This window comes from Magallana gigas, chromosome 1 (assembly GCF_963853765.1).
Source record: "Magallana gigas chromosome 1, xbMagGiga1.1, whole genome shotgun sequence".
Taxonomy (NCBI): domain Eukaryota; kingdom Metazoa; phylum Mollusca; class Bivalvia; order Ostreida; family Ostreidae; genus Magallana; species Magallana gigas.
The window spans coordinates 44,002,234-44,029,952 of record NC_088853.1 but is presented as its reverse complement, the minus strand read 5'-3'; the positions used below and the strand labels follow the sequence as shown (position 1 = coordinate 44,029,952).

At 34.0% G+C, this 27,719-nt stretch overlaps 2 protein-coding genes and 1 long non-coding RNA gene across 6 annotated transcripts; 1 reads left to right on the top strand and 2 right to left on the bottom strand.

The window, feature by feature from the left end:
* Window positions 1–23,936, bottom strand: LOC117685915 (uncharacterized). Of its 3 annotated transcripts, XR_010708183.1 has the most exons (4): window positions 23,860–23,936; window positions 7,498–7,633; window positions 4,603–4,650; window positions 1–629 (listed from the first exon to the last, which is right to left on the bottom strand). It is a non-coding gene; the product is annotated as an uncharacterized lncRNA (long non-coding RNA). The 3 variants fall into 3 exon arrangements; XR_004599281.2 differs by lacking the exon at window positions 4,603–4,650 and having other exon boundaries at window positions 63–629; XR_010708177.1 differs by lacking the exon at window positions 1–629 and having other exon boundaries at window positions 3,226–4,650.
* LOC117682085 (uncharacterized) lies at window positions 9,922–13,230 on the top strand. 2 transcript variants are annotated; one of them, XM_066067820.1, is made up of 4 exons: window positions 9,922–10,284; window positions 10,378–10,611; window positions 10,727–10,877; window positions 12,302–13,230. In XM_066067820.1, the coding sequence occupies exons 1-4, from the start codon at window positions 10,004–10,006 to the stop codon at window positions 13,085–13,087; spliced, it is 1,452 nt and encodes a 483-aa protein (XP_065923892.1). In that variant the 5' UTR covers window positions 9,922–10,003; the 3' UTR covers window positions 13,088–13,230. The 2 variants fall into 2 exon arrangements, with proteins under 2 accessions (XP_065923892.1, XP_065923891.1); XM_066067819.1 differs by having other exon boundaries at window positions 9,922–10,611.
* LOC136270410 (uncharacterized) lies at window positions 10,934–14,359 on the bottom strand. Its single transcript, XM_066067821.1, has 4 exons — window positions 13,993–14,359; window positions 13,508–13,647; window positions 13,224–13,333; window positions 10,934–12,010 (listed from the first exon to the last, which is right to left on the bottom strand). The coding sequence occupies exons 1-4, from the start codon at window positions 14,188–14,190 to the stop codon at window positions 10,941–10,943; spliced, it is 1,518 nt and encodes a 505-aa protein (XP_065923893.1). The 5' UTR covers window positions 14,191–14,359; the 3' UTR covers window positions 10,934–10,940.
* Window positions 23,937–27,719: the final 3,783 nt, after the last annotated feature.

Genomic DNA, 27,719 nt, shown 5'->3' with positions numbered 1-27,719 from the left:
TTTATAACAATGAAAAAAATCTTGAAAGAAAAAAATCAAGCGCAAAAAGGTCATATGCAATAAACGTATTAAGCCTAGTTAGTGGTTTTATGTTTTAGTTCAAATATACTTTTTTATAATCAAATATCCATACCATAAAATATGAAATAAGATATTATTTTTACTGTAAATGACTTTAAATTCTAGCTTAATGTGCTTTGTCAGGCAAAAATCTGCATTCCTGCGATATGACAAAGGCAACTTAACATGCAATTTTCAAGGGTTCTTTGTAATTCATGGAATTCAAATCTATATTCTATAAAGTAGAGATGTCCATTAAACATCTGATGCATTTTCATCAAATTTCATAACTGTTTTGGATTTCAACCAAAACATTACCTAGTTCTTCTTTGACAAAGTCACAAACCTAGAAAGGTAATTATTCTGGTTTGAGACCACAAATATGCCTCACAGTAAAATGACAAAGAATAATATTGTAATAATTTTACCTGCATCATAAAGAAAAATGCCTATCATGATGGATCAGATGGTTAGGGACTCTCTGTCAGCATCATAAAGGGACAAAATGACCTCATTGCCCTGGTGCCTCCACCTCCCAAGACAAAGGCAGCAAACAAATGAAAATCCTCCTAAGTGCACAAATGAGAGAAATTCAGTGTTACAACTCATGCATTATCGATACATCAATTTGGTATAGTACACAAATGCATTTTCAATTAAGGCAGTAACGTTAGCATTCGGCTTCATAGCTCCGGGCCTACGGCCCTTATTTTGTTCAGCAATGAGGGACCTCTTGAATAAAAGCTCATCAAATTGTTTCTCTCCCATTAAAATCTCATGATTTAAAGTCAGATTCGTTTTCCATCAAAATGGGTCTATATTGCAAAACTCCTATAATAAAATTAAACGTAATAATTTTTACAGTTTTGGAAAGGGTGTATATCAAACAATTCCAATTCTTTCCTTCAAATAACTTTGAATCTACACTTCCACACAAGTTTCAGCTTTCCTAGCTAATTAGCTTCCGAGAAGAAGATTTTTAAAGACATACTCTATATATTCCTATGTTAAAATTCAACCCCCCAATAAGGCCCTACCCTACCCCTGGGGATCATGATTTTCACATCTTTGAATCTGCATTACCTGAAGATGCTTCCACACAAGTTTCAGCTTTCCTGAGTACTTAGTTTCTGAGAAGAAGATTTTTAAAGATTTAAAGGTTAACTCTATTATATTCGTATGTAAAATTGGAACCCCCCCCCCCCCCATTGTGGCCCTACTCTTGCCCCCAGGGATCATGATTTTCACAAGTTTGAATCAACACTACCTGAGGATGCTTCCAAACAAGTTTCAGCTTTCCTGCCTTATTAGTTTCTGGGAAGAAGATTTTTAAAGATTTACTCTATATATTCCTATGTAAAATTCAACCCCCATTGTGGCCCCACCCTACCCCTAGGGGTCAAAATTTTCACAACTTCAAATCTACATTACCAGAGAATGCTTCCACATAAGTTTCAACTCTCCTAGCCAATTAGTTTCTGAGAAGATTTTTAAAGATTTACTCTATATATTCCTCTGTAAAAAATGACCCCCCACTGTGGCCCCATCCTTCCCCTGAGGGTCATGATTTTCATAACTTTGAATCTACTCTACCTGAGGATACTTCCACACAAGTTTCAATTTTCCTGGCGAAATGGTTCTTGAGAAGAAGATTTTTAAAAATTTTAAACAATTTTCAAATTTTTTTAATTAACTCCCCTTGAAAAATGGTGTGGTCCCTAATTTTCACAACTTTGCATATCCTTTGCCTAAGGATGCTTTCTGCCAAGTTTGTCAAAAATGCAAAAAGTTTAAGGACAGACAGACGACAGACAAAATGTGATCAGAGGAGCTCACTTGAGCTTTGAGCTCAGGTGAGCTGATAACAAAAACTAATAGTCATATTTTGACTATACACACAATGGTAAGAGAAGAGATGGTGGGTTAGGTGTGACCTGTGGATACATCTTTCATTGAAATTTCTGAGCAGATAAAATAAAACAAGTGAAAAGCTGTCAATGTGACAGCAAACCAGGTTTTCCTTTATGTGAACTGTATCCATAATCCATGTCAACCCTGTATTGATAAACATTACCTACCGTATCCAGTGAAATGGAGTACCCAATTATGCAATATTTTGCCAAAAAATGACTAAGTTCAAAAGCTGGTATTTTTTTCATAAATTATCAGAAATCAAAACCTAGCAATATGCACACCCTCTGATATATGTACAATTGATCTGCAAATCTTGAAAACTGTAGGAGGAGTTATCCGTACAATGAGGGTACCACTTTTGCAGCCGCCCGCCCGTCAGCCCACCCACCCACCTGCATGCTATTTTCACTATTTTGATAACCAGATTTTTCCGTTGGAAAACCAAGTTAACAAATACATACCTTCCCCCCCCCTTTCCCAGCCAAAACCCTTGCCTTACATGCAGAGGACAAGAAATATTAAATATTAAAGATGACATGAAATTGTTTTCCTAAGCATGCAGTTACAGACCCTGAAACGTGCTAATTCGTGCTAACCAGTTGCACGGTTCGGTTCGTTATGCTTTTTGAACGGTACGGTTCGCTTTGTGAACAGTATGGTTCATTTTGTGAACGGTACGGTACGCTTTGTGAACAGAACGGTTCGCTTCTTGCACTGTACGCTTTGTTAAAAATAGCTGCACGCTTTGTGAATAGTTTGTGCGCTTTATTTATGAGGTAGGCGTGGCCTAAACACTTTGATTTTTCTTGATAAAATTTTGCTTAGTTTTTGCTCGATCTACTTCAGCAAGGTGGTAATTATGACATATGATAATGATTTTTTTTGTTTATTATGTGATATATTACAAATGTATTTCAATCTTAGACTATATTTAAAATCAGAACTTCCATCCGTTCCCCTGTTTTTGATACGTTTCGGGAAACATATACTCGGTGACATCCGAGAAGCAAAAGTAATTTCTATTTTTGATTAGTCTGTTATTATTTAATAATATTTAATTTTAGATAAATGTAATCATTAAGATAGATGTAAAGAACTGTTTGACTTTAATCCACCATATTTTTGTTAATTCAGTGAGTTGTCAATAATTTTACAAAACATCTTAAGTTTTTATTTCTGTACATGTACTTGAAGTGAAGTCATTAAATATTTCTAATCAATTTAAAATTGCTTTGAAAAATTTGCCCCGACTTTATTCCGATATTTCTTTAGTTTCCTTTATCGTTGTCTTGATTCTCGGCTAGTTGTTATTTTTACAAGCATCTTTCTTTTTCTTTATTCATAATTCGTATGATCATTCTTTATTGCGTACTATTGTAGTACTACTGCCGATCAAATTCCCTTAGTGAATAGACGATGTAAAATTACACGCAGTTAATGATAAGATAAACAATGATTTTCATATAATAAATCTTGTAATCAACTGTTATATAGTTTTTTGACACGAATTTTTATTCATTCAAATATTGACTCTATGATTTTCTGCACTTGTTCGTATACACAGATCATACCTTCAATTAACCCATCATCGCTTTTCTTATCTGAACTAAGATGGCGTGTATAATCAAAATATGACTATTTGTTTTTCCGTTAAACTATACATGTACATGTAACATATTTCTTACGATATGTACGCAACTGGATATACACAAGTCAATAGCATTTAATGGCGATATTTATATCTTACATATATTATATTATATATATTTCTGTTGAACAAGTGTCCGCTCTTCACTGTATGCATGCGATTTAATTAGCTGACGTTTTACAAATGCTGACTAACCTGTTTATATTTTATTTACCTTTTAACACACATACTAGTTGTAAACAGGACACAGAAAAATATACCCGGTAATCAACAAATGAATGTTAAAAGTGTTAAATATATTAAGAATATATCTAGTAACAAAATTAATACGACAGCGAGGGAAAAAGACTCTGATCACCAGTACATGAGTAAGGTAATCATGAAGTTGGAAGGAAGTTATTGTTGAATAATTTCAAATAGGAACACTCTTTTTCATAGATATTTAAGAAAACAAAAAACAAGAACGTTTTCATTCGATTATTTTTTCTACCCATATAGGAGGAGCCAAGTAGCACACGGCACATGGGTGATCTGTACTGTTATACTTAAACTGATTGACCGGCGATCCTGTGATAAAATCCCCCTCAAATGACCAATTATACAAACTTATAGCAAAATAATATAGTTTTTTTTACATCACACATATTAGATTGAAAATAAATCTCAAAAGAGCTGTTTTTGTGCTTACATCCACTTGCAAAATTCCATTCAACTATTTACAATGTAATTATTCTTTTTTTTGGTACATTAACGTACCCGGTAAATGATATTTTTATCGCAATTTAATAATTGTGAAAATCCCGCATGTATAGAGTCGCTGAATTGTTCTACGGATCCACGCGCCGTTAGTCTTACGTGTAGTTGTTTGTGTACATATCTACAGACAGTTCTTTTGATTTTTAGAGATTAAGAAAAGCGATGAAACTAACAAAGTAGAAGATATATTCAGACTCTACATACGATAGATTGTGATGAGTTACCTAACAGGTGTCCGTGGAAAGGAGTGAATACTGGCATCTCGTGTACACCTGTTAATAAAGCATCCAAATATACAGATTTAGTTGTAAAGTACAATAATTGCCAAAAAACAAAATAAGACAATAACACCTGTTGTGTATAGAACCCAAGATGAAAGACGCTGTTTTGTTTCTGATCAGCTTCTGTACACTTAAACATGTATCGCACGTGTGATTTTTGTTCATGTGAAATCACGACGACATTACCAGCTATGCGGGAAATAAAGTTGAAAGTTATTTTATGGATTGCGTGTACTTTTTTTCGTCCAATGCTTGCATTTAATTTATTAAAATTTTGTTCATGTATTTATCTATAATTTATCATATAAGAGTGATTTTTTGGTTATTTATTGCTACATAAATAGCTGAAGTACAAATCACTTGAGTCACCGGAAATATGTGGTTGTCATTTACTACATGTACAGCACATCCACATATATTTGAAAACATTATATTAAATGTTTTCTTTTCTCATTTTTAATTGGTTTAAAGTTTAGTTGTAGATTAATTAACAAATCAAAAGGTGTTCTATCAAAAGGGTTTTTTCCGATAACAGAAAATAAGACGTTAAGGCAAGCTCCCGACATTTTAATTGGATTGTCAGTTACAACATCACGTCTGTGAAAACATTAACGTTGAAAGCACCGATAATTTTCTGTGTCCGAGTAACTTAAGTCGGCAATCTTTTTTTTCAATTTGAAAAGGATATAAAATTATATATTATAATATTTCAACCTTTTGTTTAGCCATAATGTACTTATTTCTAAACATACACCTTTTTTTTAATCTCTCTCTCTCTCTCTCTCTCTCTCTCTCTCTCCTGAGAAGGTAAGGTCCAGTATGTGCGTGTACCCAGTGTTTCAAACATTTCATAAAAATAATCAAAATAGTATAACCACGAATTGTCTGAACATTAAAAGTTTACAATGTTAAGGAAATCGGCAATGCAAGTGTTGTCGAAAACCAAAGAAATGATAACGGTCTTAGAAAGGAAATTAAATTAAAATATTTCGTAACCGTTTTAATGTGAATAACAGTTTTAAATCTTAGTATGTGTTATTTAATCCCATATTAAAAAATCTAACAAAATATTGAACTTAACTGGTCAGCAATAATCTCCATCTGTATTTATCGAAAAACATTAGGTCAATAAGCCATATATGGAAGTTGCACGGTACGGTATGCTTTTTTGTCTGTCTGGAGGCGGGTCTTGCATAAATTATCTTGCACGCTTTTTGCACGGTACGGTTTGTTTTGTGAACGGTACGGTTCGTTTCTTGCATGGAATGGTACAGTTTGTTTTAGAGGTGTAGTAGCAGGTTTTATGGTCGGTAGTTTTTATTCCGTGTTCTGTGTCTGTAGAGATGAAGATTTTTAAACTTTACATTGTATGTGCATTAACACTATATGCCCCCACAACCTGAACCCATGACCCAAGGCAATGAATTTCACAATTTAGGTAGAGGAGTTTGTGGACATCATAACGATGCATGCAGTTTTTTTCTCACATGTGTGGGAGTAGAGAAGAAGATTAATGAAAATTTTGCTTTTTTTGCATATGTTGCCCCGCCTGTGACGCCCTGGGGGTGGTAGATCCATGAATTTCACAATTTTGATTCCTCTTACCATAGAGAAACTTCACATCAAAAATGGTAGCAATTGGCCTTGTAGTTTTCATGAGGAAGTTAAAAATGTAAAATTGTTACCGCACAACACACAATGCACAGACGCATGACGACGGATGAAGACCAATTGCAATAGGTCACCTGTGTGACTTTGGTGACCTAAAAAATGTTTTGAGTGGTCTGATATGACCTTGACCCTTGACCTTCAAACTTCATTCAAGATCACTGCACACCCTCTAGCCATAGAAACTCTATGGGTGAAGTATGAGTCAGATTGGACCACGGAGATAGAAGATATGCCCTGGACAGGGATTTTATATATAATTTAGCCATGACCTTAGCCTTAGACCTAGAAACATGTTTCAAGGTCATTATACTCTTTATCCAAGGGCACTCTTTGGGTGAGGTATGAGCCAGATTAGACCATGGGGAGAGAAGATATGATCCGGAGAATGATTTTGTATATACTTCTGCTTTGTTATTTACCTTTGACTTAGAAACACAGTTCAAAGTCACTGCACACCTTTTCCCAAAGACATTTTGTGGGTGGAGTATGAGCCAGATTGGGCCAAGGAGAATGAAGATATGCCCCGGACAAGTGATCACAGACACACAGACGGATGGAGGGATTGACAGACAGACTAATCACTATAGGGCGCCTGCGGAGAACTGTAAAGATTATTCACAAAACATATCAAATGTAGACCTAATTCAGGCATTTTTAACTGTCCACAGTTTGGGGTATATTAATTAACATTTAAAATATTTTTGTCGGACTGTGTTTTGCCAGTTTAGCTACTGATTTGAAATACCAAAAACTGACCCACAATATACTTAAGCAGTGATGTCATTAAAACTACTGTCAAAGTCGCTCCTTTAAAAATTGAAATATTTGTGACAAAGATCTGTCCCCTTATATAATCCCTTTCTGCGGATACCAAACAACTAGTTATAAACAAGCATTTTACAACCAAGTTGTAAAAAGAGAGTACACCAACAACAAATTATAAAATCATTAACATGGTTATTGCTCTGATAAAACACAGCTAAAATTCCAGGTAACACCTTGAATTGAGAGCAGACTATAATTGCTATCACATCACAAATCTCACCTATTTTTCTATACCTACTTTCCAAATGTGCACACCCACCCATGTAAAATGTAACAATTTCATATACAAGGGAGTTAAATTATTATTAAATTGATTTCAAACAATGACCTTGATTTTCTTACCTGTCTCAGATGTACAAAACAAAGTGGACAGAGGTGATTGGTAGATATATGGGTATAAAAGTCTCAAATTTCACCGTTGATGACAAGACAGCATTGTTTATTTGTCACTGTTGATCTTTATCAAAGGAGACTACTCCTGAAACAAGCAAAAAATTGCAGTCTAAATAAAAGTTACATGTTTCTCTTAAAGTCTCACACAAAAATATAAATTGACTATGTGTTACAGTATCTCCAACATTAATTTTTAAAATGTGCTTCTCATGTTCCTGCTGTGTATAAAGTTCATCAATGACATATCGTGCATGTATATTATTCTATCATGGGTAAATCCTATCAGGTTAATAGTTAAATCAATTTTAATTACAAGTTTTTCCATTTTATTCTATCAAGTTAATCATCTCTTGCCTTTTTATCGCAATTCTAGCAGAGGTGTGTACACGCTGCGACTGATGGACTGATGTGTTGAGTGAAGACACAATGCTGTCATTTACATAAGTATCAGGACTACAAAAACTATATCACTGCAATAATTGACTAAGAGTTCTCACAATAATCGCTTCTTGTTTTTTATGGTGTTAACAATTGTCAAAAACAAAGTTTGAACAGGTTCTTCATTTCATTTTTCAGCATAATGGTTCATCGATAAATTCAATCATTTTTGTGGATTAATTTAAGTTGAGAAAGTATTTATTTTGTTGTAGCCTTTTTCAAAGAATTTACAACTGATACTGACAATAACTAGAGGTACTGTGAGCAAGCTCACAATTGATACCCCCCACTAAGAACAAATCATAATTCATGTATTTTTTCTATTATAGAAAATATTGGATGAATCTATTTCACCGTCCATTGTCTATAAATAACAAGTACTCTATTTTTTAAACTGCTAATGCTAATATGAGTACAGAAACCAATTTCTATTCTTTAAATTCCATTTTATTTCAAGTTAACCGTTAATGCATGAGGACATTTGCATCCTTTTGTTAACAAACATGACCGGAATCAACGAAAATCCACATGTCAAGCAGCCATTTAATATAAACATTTTGAATTATTGGTATACTGAGCCCGATTTTTGTTCGAAATGTTTTTTCCACACACTTTTTTTTTTCCAAATAAAAAAATATGAGGAAGGCCAGTTTCAGAGACACGGGGATGAGAATCTTAAAAATAATTTTATGTGGCCTGAGACAAGTATTTTAACTTCTAATTATTTCCATTAATATAAGACATGACACAGACAAAAATTAAGCATTTTTTTACAATGACTTTGAACTCTCTCAATTGACCTTTGGTCCAGGTCATGATACACCCTCAGGTTATAAGCAATCTTTATGTGAATTAAGAACTTCCAATATTTGTCCATAAGAAAGAAATGGACCGAACACAAATTTTGCACTTTTTCTGCCAGTGACCTTGACCTTGCCTGAAGGACCTTAGGTCACGGTCATGACACACCCTTATGTCAGAAGCAATCTTTGTGTCAAGTAAGAACTTCCAATGTTTCACCATTAGAAAGATATGGACCGAACACGAATTTTGCACTTTTTCTGCCAGTGACCTTGCCCTTGCCCAAATGACCTTGGGTCAAGGTCATGACACACCCTTAGGTCATAAGCAATCTTTGTGTGAAGTAAGAATTTCCAATGTTTCTCCATAAGAAAGATATGGACCGGACTCGAATTTTGCAGAGACAGACGGACGGACAAGGTGCTTCCTATATACCCCTGAAACCTTGTTTGCGGGGGGTGTAAAAATAACAAATTGCATTTTTATCCACTTCTATTAATCAATGGCCCACTTCTCTCACAAGGGTGCATTAGTTTATTTTCAAACATACACAAAACTTTTACGGCACAAACATGCTCAATTTTGGACTGGATTGTGATTACCGTATTTTCACGACGAATCGTCGATGCAGACGACTAGTCAAATTGCTCATTTTTAGCCAAAATTTTAACAAAATCCTACAATAAGTCAATTCAGATGACACGTCGATCTTATCACTTCAAAATGGCGTATAAAACTGCAGTAACATTATCAGTGTATGATGCCATGATGTCCCCGATATTGATACCAATTATTATTAATGATTAACATTTAAACAATTTTACTTTATACTTATGCATCATATTTTCAAATACCGGCAACATATACAAAGTCGCTTGCATTGTAAACAATTCCCGATATCACGTGCCATCATGTGCAAAACTAAACTTACTTTGACAGAAATATTTTATTCCCATGTATTAAAATCATCACCCACTCTGACCATCGCCAGTGTATTCACCATTACGTAACCAGCCACCTGTTGACTCGGCGCGTGGTCAATGTTTGTTTAACAATTTCTGGTGTCAGAGGCATGCACCTGTCTTGTGTCGGACTTCAAAGGGGGTACTCAAGTGCAGAAAGCTTAGCAATACACCGATCCATTTTGCATCGATAAGCTCCGCCCCCCTTAGTTACGTCATAGCGACGCTTCCGGGTCGGACATTCTGAAGTAAACATGGCGGGCGAAATAAACTTAACATCAATCCCTTCGGACATTTCTCTCGATTATTTCAAGAATACATCAATTTCCAAGAGAGCGAAAGAAAGAGGTTATAATTATTTCATGAATAGTTATGTACATGCGTTAAAATTGTACAAGTCCAGTGATGAATCAATAGATATCGCCACCAAATGTTTTCGATCTATGCGTAAAAGTGAAGCTCCCCACAAAATAAACATGACAATTACGATCACAACTTCAAGTATCAGCGAGAGTCATTGCTCATGCAAAGCTGGGTTTGTACTTATATCGAAAGATTATGATGTTTATTTAAAAAAAAAAACCATCGTAACATTTTCCACATACGTGTTTAAAAATATTCTTTTCAGAGTAAGCGGTACTTGTTCCCATTCAATTGGTATGCTATACACTTTAATTCACTACAAAAATCTTGGCATGACTGAAGTTCCTTCAGCACTTGCCTGCACTAGTATGCCACAGCAGTGGCATAAACCACGGGGGTCCAAAATCAGCCCAGAACCACTTTCTGCAATGGTGTTTTCTAAACCTAAACAGACCCCAAGAAAAAAGAGGCCTATCCATAGCATTATGCCAAAGATGAGGTACTGACAAATTATTGTAAGGTTTTTATAATAAAGTCTTCATGAGACATGTTACGTTTGAATAATATAAATCTAAACTAGAATATATGAACTCACCGCATATAAATTAATTAAGAATACCAGATATTGGTGCTATGGAGGTGAAAAAGCTAAAGACAGATTCCGCAGCTGTGGGAACACCACTATCCTACCTCCTTCAGGAGGAGGTTCAGCTGATTGATACAACACTAGGTGGTGTACAGATGGGGTCAATGCTTCCATATCAGGTATAAGACACAGAAATGTTTGCATGCATGTACTATATTAAATAAAAACAAGAACATTCATTTTCAAAACTTTACTAAAGTATCTTGGAAATTTGTCAACATCGCAGCTACAAACCAATGTGCATTAATACAATTAAACATGCTCACAGGAATTTTTCTTTTCAATAATTTAAAACACTTTATTTGATTGATGGCACGTTCAATGTGTATTCTATGAGTAGCTATTTTTCTGGTGAGGTTTACATCGCTTTCACTAAATGGCCTAGCACTAGATGCAAGGGGTGGAATATTCAACTGCAAATCTAAAAGTGCCAACTCTTTTTCAATTAGAAACCCTTTGTCAGCCATTAAGGCATCATTATTAGCAATAAACTCCATTTCTTTCAAATGTTTTAAATAATCATAAAAACCACATTGTTCAATGATATCATTGTCAGAAATACTTCCAGAAAATAAATCCGAAACAAATAAAATTGACCCTCTTGGGTCACAAACAACAAGAGCTTTTAATGTATTGGATGATTTGTAGTCTGAATAGCACTGACTTTGTTGTTTCAATGATGAAGGTTTTTCAGTTTTTTGCTCGGTACAGTCAAGAATAGCTAAACAGTTTGGAAAATCATGTTTGTAAGATTCTGGCATGATTCCTATGATTGTATTTCGATGGGGCCAATAACTTAAGGAACCTAATCTCAAATACATGTACTTCGCTACCCCATTAATTACTGTTGACACAGTTTGAACCTTAATATTGAATCTGAATGCTAAATCTTTCACATTTAAAGCATTTCTTAGTCTGCACAGGTACATAAACAACTGCTGTGACAAAGGAAACTTGTCAATATGTGTTTCTTTTCTTTTGTCTTCATAAATGATTGGATTTTCACAACTTGGAAAGAGAAACACAAGAAGCATGAGAAATCTACTATAACTTAATCCAGTGTAAAATTCAAACAAGTTTTTGATCTTTGACTTTGAAATTTCTTCAGCAGTGAAATTTGTATCTCTCTCTGTTTGGCAAGCAGCATCAGAAACTTTCCCTCTCTGTCTGATTTCCTGTCGCAACCTGTCATTTTCTTCCTCCAGTTTTCTAACTTGTGCAACCCATGAAAGCACATCCATAGATGAAAATACTGAAATAGTAAATAAAATAGTTCATTAATAAGTGTACTGTAATTAACATCAAAATAAATAAAATTATATGATCAGAAACAATACCGATAAAATTACATGCATACATAATTACATTACTTACTTACAAGAGTTTGCATACCGTTAAGTATATATGGTATATATAAATATGTAGTTAACTTTATTCTCACAGTTTTCTGTTATCAATAATTTTTGTAGTTACATGTACCATGTATTAGCCTATGTACATATTAAAGATGTTAATTATACTTATATTATCTGTAAATTTTCAGTTGAAAAACTACAAATCTTTTCCGACCATTGTACATGGGGCTTGTGGAAATACTACATTTCCTCTAGACACTGATGTGCCATTAATCAATTCTAAATTTCAACAACTCAATGAAGCTTTTAACATGACACAAGATGACGCCGAGAAGTTAGAAAGATTAACCGTGGATCAATCTGGAAATGCTTTGTGGTATGAGGAGCGGAAGAAACGTGTGACTGCTTCCCAGTTTGCAAGAATATGTAAAAGGAAAAAAGATATCACCGACACTTTTGTTTCTAGCATATTTGAAAGTAAAAATTTTACTACTGAAGCAACTTCCTACGGCAAATGTAATGAAAACATAGCTAAACAGAAATATATGGAAAAATTCCACAATGTACATATTCATGACTGTGGATTAGTAGTAAATCCAAGATTTTCATTTCTTGCTGCCTCGCCTGATGGTAAAGTTTGTATAGAAGGACAGACTGGGGTATTGGAAATAAAATGTCCCTTTTCAGCTAGAGATTTACTCATCGCAGAGGCAGTGAACTTACCAAAGTTTTGTCTTGAGATATTAGGAGACTCATATACATTGAAAAAGAATCATGATTATTATTTCCAAATTCAGGGACAATTAATGGTGACAGGTGTTCCTTTCTGCATATTTGTTGTGTACACAAGAAAAGATTTATTTGTGGAAAAAATAACCAAAAATGTTGACTTCATTACAGAAATGTTTGATAAGCTTGCTAATTTTTATCTTCAATACAGACCAAGAATATTGAACAATATTCCTGCTGCATAGTTTTAAGTCATCAAATGTTACTTTACAGCTATGAAATGAATTATTTCACAAATGAAAGTGTGTTACTGTGTTCAATTAATAAAAAGGAACCAGCTAAATCACAGAAGCAGAATCTGATATTGAAAAATATACATACATTCTTCTTCTGTTTGGCATGAGGAATCTATGACAGGATTTGAAGTTGTCTGTGTTGTTAAACAGCATTCCATTGCATGAGAGTCTGGTGAATCATCAGTACTGGTACTACTGAAAAAAAAAATTGATAAAAAACTTCATTATAAGACCGGTATAGAACATGTAGAATACAGAATACAGATGTAGAGAAAGTTATGCAATATATTATCTGACCAGAGACAAATATGTTCATCTTTAACCCAACACTTATCAGCTGATTATTGAAATGTTTCATTTGATGCAAACCTGGTTTTGCTGTTTAAATCATCTGATTCTGACTGTTGAGACAAGTATATGATCTTTCGCCTTGCTCTGTGCAGTTCACCAGTCTGGGCATCACAAGGATCTGGGTATTCATCTGAAGGGCCATCCAATGAAATGAAATGCTGAAACAGTGTAAAATAAAATAGTAATACAATCAGTATATTCTATGATATGTAATGCGCTCTGTCTGACTCTCTGTCACAGCACAAAGCTACAGGTTTAAAATTTTACTGCATTTTTTTTACAAGCATTCCGACATATAAACAAGTGTTAAAATTTAATTTGTTTATGCCAGTAGGGGCATTTTGGTATTTTAGAAGTCGGAACAAAAACGACGCCATTTTCAAGTTGTACATACGTGATGTAACGTTACTGGGTATAGTCAGTGTTCAACATGTTCAAAGGATATCGAATTACTGGATGAGAGGTTATTCTATAATTTGAAAATATAATGAACGTGTACTTACCTTAGAACACACATATGTATGCTTCGTAATTTTGTCAACGTTAAGCTGGGCATGTGGTCTTCGACAGCATGATATCCATCGTAAACATTTCTCCAAATCAGACTTTGGCTTCGGAAATGGGATGAATTTTGCTCCCATAAGTTTCTCTGGATACCTGCTATCCGATTTACATGTCCCATACGAACAGTGCTTCACCATTATATTTAACTCAATCGAAAAATAACACCCAGATTTACAGTTTCAATGCGTAAACAATCGCCATTTTCATGTAGCGATGTCCGACCAATGTCCGACCTTATACGCCGCATCAGATGACGTGATCTGATTGGTCAAACCCGACACACCCACAAATAAAATGGATCGGTGTATTACTATGATTTGATGAAACTTGTTTACTTTGTATCCAGTAATGCAGTTACATGCTATAGTTTTACATAGACACTGTTAGAAATAGATCGATCATTTGTACGACTTGAAAATGACGATATATACGACATACATACGTTTCTTCACAATGTTTATTTAAACAATAATCAAATGGTTTGACTATAATAAATCAATTAAACCATTTCCTTTGATGTTGTTTTGGTTTATATCTGCAAACATTATTACTTTTAATTAAGCACTAAGCTCGGTTGCCATCCTTCTCTACGTATGATGATCTTCAACTTTATGAAATTCTTTAAGAAGTGGCAAATAATATTTAATACCGCCCATGTAAATCATGCCGTCCTTTTTAAGTAGAATTGTAAGAACTTTGACTCTAATATCGCTTGGGTCATGTTCCAATCACGAAATTACAGTAATTACGCTTGGGTTATAAAATTATCATTAAACATTGATGGTTATTTGGGAAAATGGCGGCCGTCAATTTTCATCGTCTGTGCTATGCTCCGATCACAAAATTAAAGAAATTGCGCATGGGTTATGAAATTATCAAGAAACATCGATAGTTTTGAGGGAAATAGCGGCCGTTGATTTCGCCATTCTTTTTGTGCATGTTATACATAGGACCTGCTGTTTTTTCGCCATTTTTTGGTCAACTTTGGGGGTGCGTATTATACACGAGTGCGTATTATACACGAGACCTTACGGTAACAATAATCAAAGAATTGGACAATAATTAATCAATGAACTATAATCACTCTTATAACTGTACTCTTTATATACACAGGGAGTGAAATTGCCGTATAGATGTCAGCCTTAGCAAGATTATTAGCACAACCGGGATCAGCCTACCGTATAAACAATAGAGTTGATAATTGCCGATAACGTATTTCAAGATTGATTTCGACCATAAAATATTTCTTATTTATACTTTCCACTAAGAACTCTTTACTAATAAAATAATAAAACTTTAAAACATTCCCCGGACCTACTGCAATATTTTTTTCCATTCAAGTTTGGTTTCAATTTTACTGTGCAATATTAATTATCTTCCCACTATAGTGATATATGGAATCATGTGACAATGTGTTTATAAAAACGGAACGGTAAAACTTTTAATTGATTAAAGACAATGCACCATTGTTTAATAACTGTTATTAATATGTATTCTAGTGTTAACAGATGAGTGAAAATGATAATGATTAAAGATGAACATTGAATTCAACAACATAATTTTCAATAACACAGCCAGCTCAAGATGATTAAAACCAAGATTTTTAATACTATTTTCTGACCTCAAGCCTTAGACAAGTCGATCAAGATGATAAGTCGAGTGTTCTGCTTAAGAGAAAAAAATATGCTCAAACATGCTACTCAACCTAAGATTGTAAAATTCAGATGCAGATCGAGTTGCCAATTTAAAAATTAACATGACTGTTTTTTTTGCGGACCGGAGCTGGTGATGATGTTTCAAAGATTTTCAATACACAATTATTATAAGTTAATATGTGAGGACATATGCTGAAAAACATCTACTGTTTCAAAGATTTTCAAAACTGGGACAATTATTGTAAGTTAATTAGTGAAGACATATGCTGAAAAAAATCTACTGGATTTCACAGCATGTCAATCCGAATTTTTCTGTCATTTTGCAGCAAGCTTTTTGTGATACAAGTTACAACTCATGAGATAATCTGCATATGGCACATTTTGAACAGTTACTTATATTCATTTAATAGTTTAACAGTTTATGATTGTTTCCATTCCAAATTAATTCTTCCAACCCATTTACTTAAACACCTTGACTCACAGTTGAAACCCAAAAAACAAGCATTCTGAGAGTATTGCATAAGCAATAATCGGTTTGTAGAAATTTGTGAAAAACAATGCACTGTTATGCAGAATATCATTTCTAACCAACTTCTGTACCCCGATTCAACAGACCAACCCGATAACATACCCGATTGTAATAATACAAACAAGAGGCCCATGGGCCACATCGCTCACCTGAGGAACAATAGGTATGATAAAATCAGCTTAATGGAATCATAATACAAACAATCTGGACAATGTACAATAATACATGTAGATCCTGTATAACTAAAATCCATTTTTCCCCCTGGATATTCTTATGTTTATAATCATTAGTCCCTTTTCTAACAGGATGATTTTATAGTCATATCACATGTTGAGTATTGCAGTTCTCAAAAAGATCTTAACAATTGTTTATATATGGGATATAAAGCTACATCAAACTCTGAACCTTCTTGTGAGGCCGAAGAATTGTCCTGGAGCCAAAGTCTTAACAATTATAAAGAATCATCTGGCTGATTAGTTTCTGAGAAGAAGATTTTTAAAGATTTACTCTATATATTCCTATGTAAAACTTTAACACCCCCCCCCCCCCCCAATGTGGCCTCATCCTACCCCAGCGATCATGATTTTCACAACTTTGAATCTACACGGATACTTCCACACAAGTTTCAGCTTTCCTGGCTGATTAGTTTCTGAGAAGAAGATTTTTAAAGATTTACTATATATATTCCTATGTAAAACTTCGACCCCCCATTGTGGCCCCACCCTACCCCCAGGGTCATGATTTTCACAACTTTGAATCTACACTACCTGAGGATACTTCCACACAAGTTTCAGCTTTCCTGGCTGATTAGTTTCTGGGAAGAAGATTTTTAAAGATTTACTATATATATTCCTATGTAAAACTTCGACCCCCCATTGTGGCCCCACCCTACCCCCAGGGTCATGATTTTCACAACTTTGAATTTACACTACCTGAGGATGCTTCCAAACAAGTTCCAGCTTTCCTGGATGATTAGTTTCTGAGAAGAAGATTTTTAAAGATTTACTCTATATATTCCTATGTAAAACTTCGACCCCCCCATTGTGGCCCCACCCTACCCCCGGGGGTCATGATTTTCACAACTTTGAATCTACACTACCTGAGGATGCTTCCACACAAGTTTCAGCTTTCCTGGCTTTCTGGTATTTGAGAAAAAGATTTTTGAAAAATTCTCAAAAATTTTCATTAATTTCTAATTATCTCCCCTTGAAAACGGGTGTGGTCCTTAATTTTCACAACTTTGAATTCCCTTTGCCTAAGGATGATTTGTGCCAAGTTTGGTTGAAACTGGCACAGTAGTTCTTGAGAAGATGTTGAAAATGTGAAAAGTTTACGGACAGACAGACAGATAGACAGACGGACGACAGACAAAATGTGATCAGAATAGCTCACTTGAGCTTTCAGCTCAGGTGAGCTAAAAACCCTGTCGATTTAATTTACAACACAATGCTTGACAATATTTTACAGAACTTATTTGTTTGTTAAAAACAATTCAAGGAATGGTCCAAGTAATGCACGAAATTATTACTGACTACATACTTTCCTCGTTTATTCAATACACACCGAATCTGATAATGAACCCGAACATTTAAAATTGGAATATAAAAAATTAATGTTCTCGAAAAAATGTCAACTAAATGCTACAAAAGTGTAAACTTGATCTGTAGTTTGACATTTTGAAGCTGTTCAGCAAATTTCATATTATTCCGCAAACGTATAAAGAAAAAAAGTGTGAAAACTGAAGTTGGACAGACGGACGGACCGTTACCTGATAATTTTGCTGTTTTCTCTTCCTTTACGATCGAGGACTTGTAATTTTAGAATTAAAGATCTAAAATGTTGAGTTTTTTCATTCAGCAAAATGTTTGCAAGAAAAAATATTTTACCATTACAGTGAGTCATGAATTCAGGGTCACATCAGGCGTGTAAAGCATTATGAGCAAAGCGTGCAAGAATCATGTGAAATGTTTCATCAGAATTCATTCCGAACCTTAGGCTGCTACGCGCGACTATTGTCGAGCCGAAATTTCAGGTCCCCCACTGCTACGCGCAACTATTGTCGTTTTTCCGAGAGCGAGTTATCTAAGGTTTCCCCAAGCCTCGCTTTGAACAAAAACACGATGGCTGTTGTTAGGAATGAAATTTGATTGGTCAATTGATGTTTTCGGAAGGTTTCTAGAGTTTTCCAGAGTTTAAAATAAATGCTATAGAGCGGTAAACTTCCGAGAAATGGACTTTGTGCCAAGAAATGACCGAGAATTTGATGCCGATCTCGAGGTAGGCTGGTCGCGTGTTGGTCCACCACCATGGAATATCCCATTCACCAGAGAGGAAAAATTAAACGCTAAAATGGAGGATTACGAACCTTTATCGTTTCTAAATTATTTCTTAATGATATGTTTATGGAAATTCTTGTTTAATTGATCAACATCTTTACCGAGATACGTGTGCAGTCCGAGAATGTGAATAAGACCAACATTAAAAAACATTGATAAACTGTTTGATGTATTTCTTTATTTTTCAGTTATTTTGACCTATCAATTGTTTACCTGATGTTCAAAAATGATATGAATAAAAATGAATCCCACAATGTATGACTTATTGATATACTAAGGAACTTATACAGTCATTTGGGTTCTAAAATATGACAATTGAAGAATGGAACAATAAAACGCATTGGTTTTAATTGATTTTCACATTTGAACGTACCTAGATTGATAAATACAAGTTAAATGAGGAAGATGAGCATTGCATTGAAATCTTCAACATTTTCTCTTGCACTTAAATAAAAGTTTGGTAACTGTAGCATAAATAGTTGCTGAGATATATTATTTTAAAACTCGATGGTCAATTACCATTAATTGTGATTAATTAATTCAGCAGTGGCGGCCATCTTGGCGAAAATTAATGCAGCAGCCTAAGGGTTAAACTTTTAGAAAATTATATACATTATCATCTTTTGAAGAGACAGTACAGCTGAAAACACATGTGTGAATAACTTCAGATTTACCCATTGAATCGTTAGGAAATAAGAAATAACATTGATAGTAACAGTTGAAATACATAAAAATCCCTTTCACATACCTAAATAATGTAACTATGAGCTTCCAGTATTTTAAGGGTCGTACAAACTGGAATAATCTTACATCATTCATTTGTGCTACGTGTGGATTTTTGATTGACAGTATAATTGACACATGCTGAAAACTACAAGATCTTTGCCCGACTGCACAGTCATCATGGTATACGAGGTAAAAGGAACTCTCTAAATGGAACACATCATTACTTTCTTCATAAATTATTAATGGCCGGTTTACCAATTTTGGTTCATTTTAAAATGAACAGACAAAAATCAGGGGTTCAAAATTCCTCAAGCCCAACGTCCCGGACTAACAAATTCCAGATCAGGACTCGGCATTTAGAATCGCCGAAGTCCAGGGACTTGGCATTGTGTCTTGCTTATCTTTTTTTAAATTAAAAAAAAAGTTCGTAATTATAAATTTATATTAAAAATAAATCAAATTCCATCATGAATTTAATAAAAATGTGTTATTTTTTTGCCTTAATGAACACATAAGCATTACAAACATTTCGAAAATACAATCCTCATTTTATTTTCTGTTGCGGTATGACCTGCTTTTACACATTTACTCATGTTTCTCCCCTATGACAAACGGCAGTAAGTTTGTTGAATTTTGGATTTACAAGCAGTACTATACGCAAAGGAATGACAAATGAAAGACCCTGTGAGGAACATGAAGCCGGGGGTGACTTGAGGTGTGATAAAAATAATAATTCCTCAGACAAAACTTATGAAAAGAAGAGAATTCACGAATTCCAAAAGCAACTGGCGTGACGATAGGCCTTGGCTTAAATACAATGATATAAAATGTATAAAATAAAACATTATTTTAAACGTATAGTTTTTATTCATTGCAACAAATTAAAATAAATTATCACATTAGTTTTAGCGATGTTTAGGTTGATATAATTTTATCTATCAATCATGACAATGTGGACTTGGGAATTTCTTCCTCAGACTCGCCTAAAATTTACTCTTTAAGTCCTAGACTTGACCATCATAAAAAAAATGTTGAACCCCTGTAAATATGTCAAATAACCCCTCAAGGGGCCTCACTTACAAAAAGGAATTTAGGTTGCAGCAACTCCTATCAGAAACACGCGAAATACAATAAACGTGTACAAGCAATTTAACTCGGAAATCCTTATGCATTGTACTCATTAAAAGAAGTTGTTGGTAAATATGGCGTTATGTATACAAATTAGTGTTAAATCTAAAGCGAACTAGCGTGGCGCGGCGCCATGCCCCATTTTATCAGCGCCATGCCCTTTTAATAGTAAATAAAAGTGATGCCCTTTTTATTGAAAGTAAATTTAATTCAAAACCACCATTGCCCTAGCCTCTGTTTTGATTGCAAAGTTAAACCAACACTCGCTGGACTTCACGCACGGGTGACCTAAGATAATAGACGATACAGGTAAACTAGAGAGGCCCAAGCTGAGGGGGTATACACAGCTGCCCTTAATGGGCGATTTGACACCTAATTACTGGTACAATAATTTGATAAATAACAACTGAACTATCTCCTTGAAATTAGTAGGCTAATTGTACAAGCTAGCTTATCATTGAGACATCGTAAGGTTATCTATACTCTGTCCCCGAGATTTTGCTTCAACCACTTTTTGCTTGATATTTCAATTATAGTAAATACCTTTGTGCTCAAACTATGTTTATCCACTAATATGAAAAAAGTCCAGAATATCTGTTTTGAAACGCCCCTTCTAACGCTTCAGGTTTCAATACACATCCAAAAATTGAAAGTCTAACGAGATTTTGCATTGCATCAGCCATTAATAAGCCCGGATGACAATGTTAAAAAATTGTGCGATATATTCCGAGTGTATTCCGAATGGAGAAAAGATGTAAACAATTGTTTTCGTTCCTGTGAAATTTTATATGAGTGAAAAGGGATAATTGTTCAATGAAGATATCTTGGATATATTCCCTTTCATTTATTTCAATGGAATTTCTTTCACATGTATATGTATTTTTTTTTTAAAAATCATCAAAAAGTGATGGAAGCAATAACTTGGGACAGACTATATATAGAATGTTTAATGCATTATACTTTAAAACTAGTCAGACCAATGCCATGACTGTTCTAAGGGATATAAATGAATGTAAATCAATTTAAGAAAGAAAAAAAAAGATTGATTCAGAAAATAAAATATTGAATAAGACTTTTGTGAATGCAAAAGCAAATCATTTATTTTTCAATTATCTTGTTTCATTACAGATCTCGAGGTAACACTTGATTACGATGCAAAATTTTCCTTATAATACGCTTGTTTCAAGGATTAATGATTTATAATATTACCGTAGAAAAAGGTGCCCCTTTCAAGGTTTTATAATATTAACCGCGAAGAAAAGTGCCCTTTATACCATTATTTAACATGCCCTTTTCAAATCGTAGATTTAACCACAGGGGCATCGTATCTGCTCTACACTCTATGACATATATATAATAATACACAAGGGAAGAATCGAAAGTAGGACACGATTTGTAAACAATGTCAAAAAACAACTTACTTCACAAAAGTTACGCAAGTCCTCGCACACAATGTTGCAAATGTTGTCAAAAAACACGTTCACACTCAAATATTCCTAATAAACTCGGTAAAAAGCGTTTTTATCCCATTAAAACCGTTGTCTGCTGAAGAAACCCAATCTCTTCGCCCAAGAAAAGATAACTCTGTACTTTCTCTCTCTATATGTTCAGTAATGATAGTAGAAATTTCGGCGGTAAACTGTAAAATGTCTGGGGAAATTTTAAATATTTTTTTCTTCTCTAAAATGTTAATGGAAAACTACGTTGGTGTTCACATTTTCGCCGTATGTTACTACCGTTAGCATAATAAGTTAACATTCGTTCCGATATATTTGGCATCTACTCTAATTAGCGTAATTTAATATGCAATTGTTTAAAAACAAATTAATATATTTCCTATCATTTAATCTTTTGTAGAAACGTAAATTACACTAGGCTATTTTTTTTTTAAAGTAGGGGTTGATATTGACAATTAAAACGATGCTGAAATTCTTCTGCAACGACAATTAATTTTGAAGGTTTAATGGGTTGCAAAGACAAAAAATGAATTATGAGTATTTTAAATATTGAATAAAAAAATAATAAAAATTTTTTTTTTATGTGAACACCAACGTAGTTTTCCATTAACATTTTAGAGAAGAAAAAAATATTTAAAATTTCCCCAGACATTTTACAGTTTACCGCCGAAATTTCTACTATCATTACTGAACATATAGAGAGAGAAAGTACAGAGTTATCTTTTCTTGGGCGAAGAGATTGGGTTTCTGCAGCAGACAACGGTTTTAATGGGATAAAAACGCTTTTTACCGAGTTTATTAGGAATATTTGAGTGTGAACGTGTTTTTTGACAACATTTGCAACATTGTGTGCGAGGACTTGCGTAACTTTTGTGAAGTAAGTTGTTTTTTGACATTGTTTACAAATCGTGTCCTACTTTCGATTCTTCCCTTGTGTATTATTATATATATGTCATAGAGTGTAGAGCGGATACGATGCCCCTGTGATTTAACACTACAAATGTTGGGTCCAAAACATTCAATATGTAAAATGAAATTAGATATGCAAAATTTAAATACAATTACCAGAATACCCAAACATCAAGTTAATATGTAAAGTCAAAAAATGTACCAAATCAGTGATTATCAAAACTACCTATTTTTTGACGAAATGCATGACTAAGGCACTGCAAACTTTACTCTATAAATTATGGGGAGTTTTTTCACCTTATCGCAAGAGTGCCCAGGGAAAATGGATAATTTCACACAACAATATGTAAAGCTGCTAAAAACGTCATAATCCGTGTAACGGAAAAAAGTTAAAATATTTTGTTTTAAAATTAAGAAAAAAATCTTGCTTTACTTTAAGCATTAATTGTTTATTCTTTAGTGTTTATTATGTTGAATCAAAAATAGGTTGACAGTATGAAAATTTATTTCAATCTTCGTAATCTACCGAGTTCATCCAGGAAAATCCTGAGCTCTTGGGCTCAATTGTACATGTGTATCCAATCTCCCAGACTTACCAATTTATTTAAAAATGATGATTTCTTGATGAATGAAAAGTGATCATTAGATAGGATAACTGCATATAATATTATACATATTATAATTGTGTAAATAAACTGTAAAGTAGATGAACTTGAGTCTCATTTAAAGATGTGAAAATCCATGTATGATCAAACAGTCAAATTATAGGAAATACAATGTAAGGATAAACTGCATTTAACAGTTAACCCAGGGATTTATCAGTACCTTCTCAGGAGCTGAAATTCGGCCCAATTTTCAAATAAAAATAGAATCATTTTTTTCCCCCAATTTAGCAGTATTTCCCCCGAATATGTATCACACAGCATGTGAACCGGCGCGGTGGCGTCATAAACATCAACTTGAAGATCTATGATGCAAAATTCGGTCGAGAAATAAAACCTTATGAAGCAAACCTAGCCAAAATAAATAATAGCGTGGATGGTAGTGCATATGAAATACTTATTACCTTTAAGGCCACAGCTTAGATCATTTTTCGATTCAATATAATAGTTCTATATTCGATGCCAACATTGTTCAGCTTCCCCGCCATCATGGCCAACACGGATTTCTTGTTGACTTCCGGTTTACAAACCCGATCTAATTACATATAATTTTATGATGTGTCGAAAGTCTTTATTTGCTGGTACGCGTGATACAGAATATTCCTTTTTTTAGAAATTTTAGAACATTTTAGAAAGCTTTTAAAATTATCCAAACATTAAATTTCTCTCTATATTTGGGACCTCTCTCTCTTCTCTCTCTCTCTCTCTCTCTCTCTCTCTCTCTCTCTCTCTCTCTCTCTCTCTCTCTCTCTCTCTCTCTCTCTCTCTCTCTCTCAAATATAAAGATATATTGATACATTTAATAACGTTATGTGTTTCATATTTGGCTTAGATTTGTGTGAGTGGGGTGTGTTTTTTGTTTTTGTTTTTTTTTTTTGGGGGGGGGGGGTAATTTTTTGTTTGTTTTTTTAGGATGTGCATGGTTTTATTAATAAAAAAATACAAAAAAAATTCGCTTTAGTGCAGGTGTTGTATACAATTTTCTCAGATCGGATGGATGTAGGTTAGTACGGAAGCCCATTGGTGCCACGTAAGAAAAATATTTTATCTGGCGGCCGCCAGATAATTATTTGGCGGCCGCCACTTATTATCTGGCGGCCGCCACATAATTTTCTGGCGGCCGCCATATAATTATCTGGCGGCCGCCACATAATTTTCTGGCGGCCGCCACATAATTTTTTGGCGGCCGCCACATAATTATTTGGCGGCCGCCAGATAAAACCTGGCTTCCTGATGCGTGCGCATGTTTTAATGGGAGCTTTTTAGGGAGTTGTGGATACACTCTAATTTATTAGTTTTATTAATTATTTCTGAAACTTGACATTAAATATCAATTGCAGAGCGTAGGATTTTGAAAAACTGGTTGAGTTGAATGTATAGAAGACTTTGTTGATAGAATCTAGAATGAATTTTATATTACTTTGTGCCTTGTATTATACATGTATGTTGTATAAAACATGGTATTTTAGAGTTGATTCTGAACTTTTAAAACTGAACTAAACATCCGTTCAGGAAATCTTAACATTAAAAAACCTTATCTTGAGAGGAATTTTATGTAAACATGTATAAGTAAAGGAACGCACTGCCTTCTATATGTTTTAATTTTGGTATAAGAATTTACCAACGCAGATTAAAGTCAGCTTTATTGACCACGACAGCTAGTACAGGCAATATTATCACGAGAGCAGATCCATCTATGACTTTATAAGGATAAACTAGGATAAGTGTTTACTAGCATTCGTGGGCATAAAAATGAAACTATTTAACTGACTGTGTTGTTAAACTTTTATTCCAAATCACATGAAAGGCAGTACAATAAAAAGACCGCGATCGGCCACAGTCTCTCTGGGTAAATCAAAGTACTGAGAGTACTGAAAGGCGGGGTCTTGAAAGTTTGAATGTGTAATTGTTCACGTTTTCCTCAGGTATGTTCCAAAAATTATGAGTTTGAATTAGTTGTTTCAATCTACATGTAGTATGCTAAAGTTCAGCTTTTTGCAATTGCCTGATACTTTGTCATAATTTTGCTAAATCCCGACCGGGACTGTTCTTCATAGTTGTAGAAAATTGACACAACGGTATGTTATGTAAAATAAGACCCCAAGAAAATTTTTAAAAAACTACAACTAACCGGAAAAATCAAAGCAACTATATTTAGGTATATAATTTAAATCGTTATATTTATTTATTTTGTGATCGAAGGGAAAATCTATAAGTTGGACGGTATCTGTTATACAAGGTTTATGGAAACTCCGAAAACTCTCAAACTGTTGAATTACCGAACAAAGTTAACATTTGTATACCGATAACAAACACAGGCTTCTAACGTTAGAAATATTTCTTTTTTACAATAAGATTATTCCAAGTACTATAACAATAACAAAAAATTGTCGCAGTAGCCATTTTGATTTTTTCGACCTTCTATATTGTACCTGTCATGATGTTTTTGGCAGCGATTCATATAAAATTAATAGGTAAAAAATAAATTCGTTCGCCACTTACTACTTTTTTGTGTCAACTCGTGCATCATTTACACGAATCACGATACAACCGATTCTGAAATTTCATTAAAAATCATAATCCAAATGCAGTCATCTGCTTTTCAAATCGATAAAACAAGAAAATGGAGACCAAACGTGAATGAATCACGTCATATTCTTGTAAGCAAAATCTATATAGATTATACATTTTTGGTGACCAATAGATTAATTGATATATACAATCTTATCGATTGAAGAACCAAGTTAAATGTTAATGTTCATGTTGTCCGGCTTAGTTGGAATATACAATCATGTAATTTGTTTTAATGTTATGAGACATTTTCTATACTTTATAACGGGTAAAACCAGTCATATTCATGATTTAAAAGATTTCTTCATCAATATCTTAATGCCTCTCATCAGAAACTCAGCTGATCTTTCTCCCATTGATAAATATCTCGCACCAATATTAGACCTATGAATTCAGAGATAACGCATGGTTGTTATGTTTTAAATCTTTAATTTATTGTGTGGTAGTACATGTAAATGAATAGGACTTATTTCAATTTTAAGAAGATCAAAGTACTGAAGTACTGTCGGGAGTTGATTTTATCGATTATTATCAATTCTAAAATCAACGTTATGTTATTTTGCATGGCAAGTAGTTTCTAATCTGTATTTGAATTACGCACGTGTATTTAAATTACGCACAGTTTTATAATATGAATTAGTTATGTTTACATGCGAGATAAATTTGTTGACATGCAACTTATAAGTTGCATGTCAACAATTTTTATCTTGCATGTTTACATAACTAAATTGCATGTTGACATAAAGAAGTTGCATGTTAATATAAAGAAGTTGCATGTTGACATCAATAGGTAGCATATCTAGCATCTTGGATGTCACATGCTGGCGATATTTGAGATTTTTTATAACTCTTATTTGATTGCAGTTTTCTTGCATGTCAACATAGTTATGTTGCATGTTGACATAACTATCTTGCATGTCAACATATTTATCTTGTATGTCAACAAATTAAGAGAAAACTTACTTGCACACAGGGGGCAGAGATATGCCACCATATACTACCGCGTGTTACTCAATTTGTATGCACACACCGCTGCAGTTATGAGAGTGTATACTTTAAAAATCATGATTCAATGCTATAGTAATTATCGTGACCAAGCACCTGTTACCTAGCTTTCTCACCTTTGGCTGTCTTCGACGCTTATTTTTTGGTTTACTTTAATGATTTGTTTTCACTGAACATTGTCGTTTATATAGTCTATTATATAAATTTGATAGCACACAGTAGAGAAATTGAACAGACCTAAACTTCAAAGGTCTGGAAATATTTTAAAAGAACTGAAGATTCAAAAATCGTAAAATATCAGCTGTGCGAGTAAACTAGCTTATTCTATACGGGGGGGGGGGGGGGGACGACAAACATGTTAAATCACATTTGTCTTAAACATACATTGTAAGGAGGAATTTCTACCAAAGTGACCAAGTTTTTACAGTTCTCAATGTACTTGTTCAGATTTATTTACACTCTTAACGAGTACCCGGGTACTCGATCGGAAAAACGTCCAAGTAACCGAGTACTAAAAATTAACCAATTTGTCATCCCTACTAAAAATGGTTGTTTTGATTTTCCCGGTAAGTTGTAGTTTTCTAAAAATTTTCTTGGGGTCTTATTTTACATAATATACCGTTGTGTCAATTTTCTACAATTATGAAGAACAGTCCCGGTCGGGATTTAGCAAAATTATGACAAAGTA

Coding starts and splice junctions, on each gene's coding strand:
- LOC136270410 (XM_066067821.1), bottom strand. CDS start 14,190: ATGGTGAAGCACTGTTCGTATGGGACATGTAAATCGGATAGCAGGTAT. Junction 13,648..13,992: donor ATACATATGTGTGTTCTAAG/GTAAGTACACGT, acceptor ACACTGTTTCAG/CATTTCATTTCATTGGATGG. Junction 12,011..13,223: donor ATGCCAAACAGAAGAAGAAT/GTATGTATATTT, acceptor TTACTATTTCAG/TATTTTCATCTATGGATGTG.
- LOC117682085 (XM_066067819.1), top strand. CDS start 10,004: ATGGCGGGCGAAATAAACTTAACATCAATCCCTTCGGACATTTCTCTC. Junction 10,612..10,726: donor AGCATTATGCCAAAGATGAG/GTACTGACAAAT, acceptor AAATTAATTAAG/AATACCAGATATTGGTGCTA. Junction 10,878..12,301: donor GGTCAATGCTTCCATATCAG/GTATAAGACACA, acceptor GTAAATTTTCAG/TTGAAAAACTACAAATCTTT.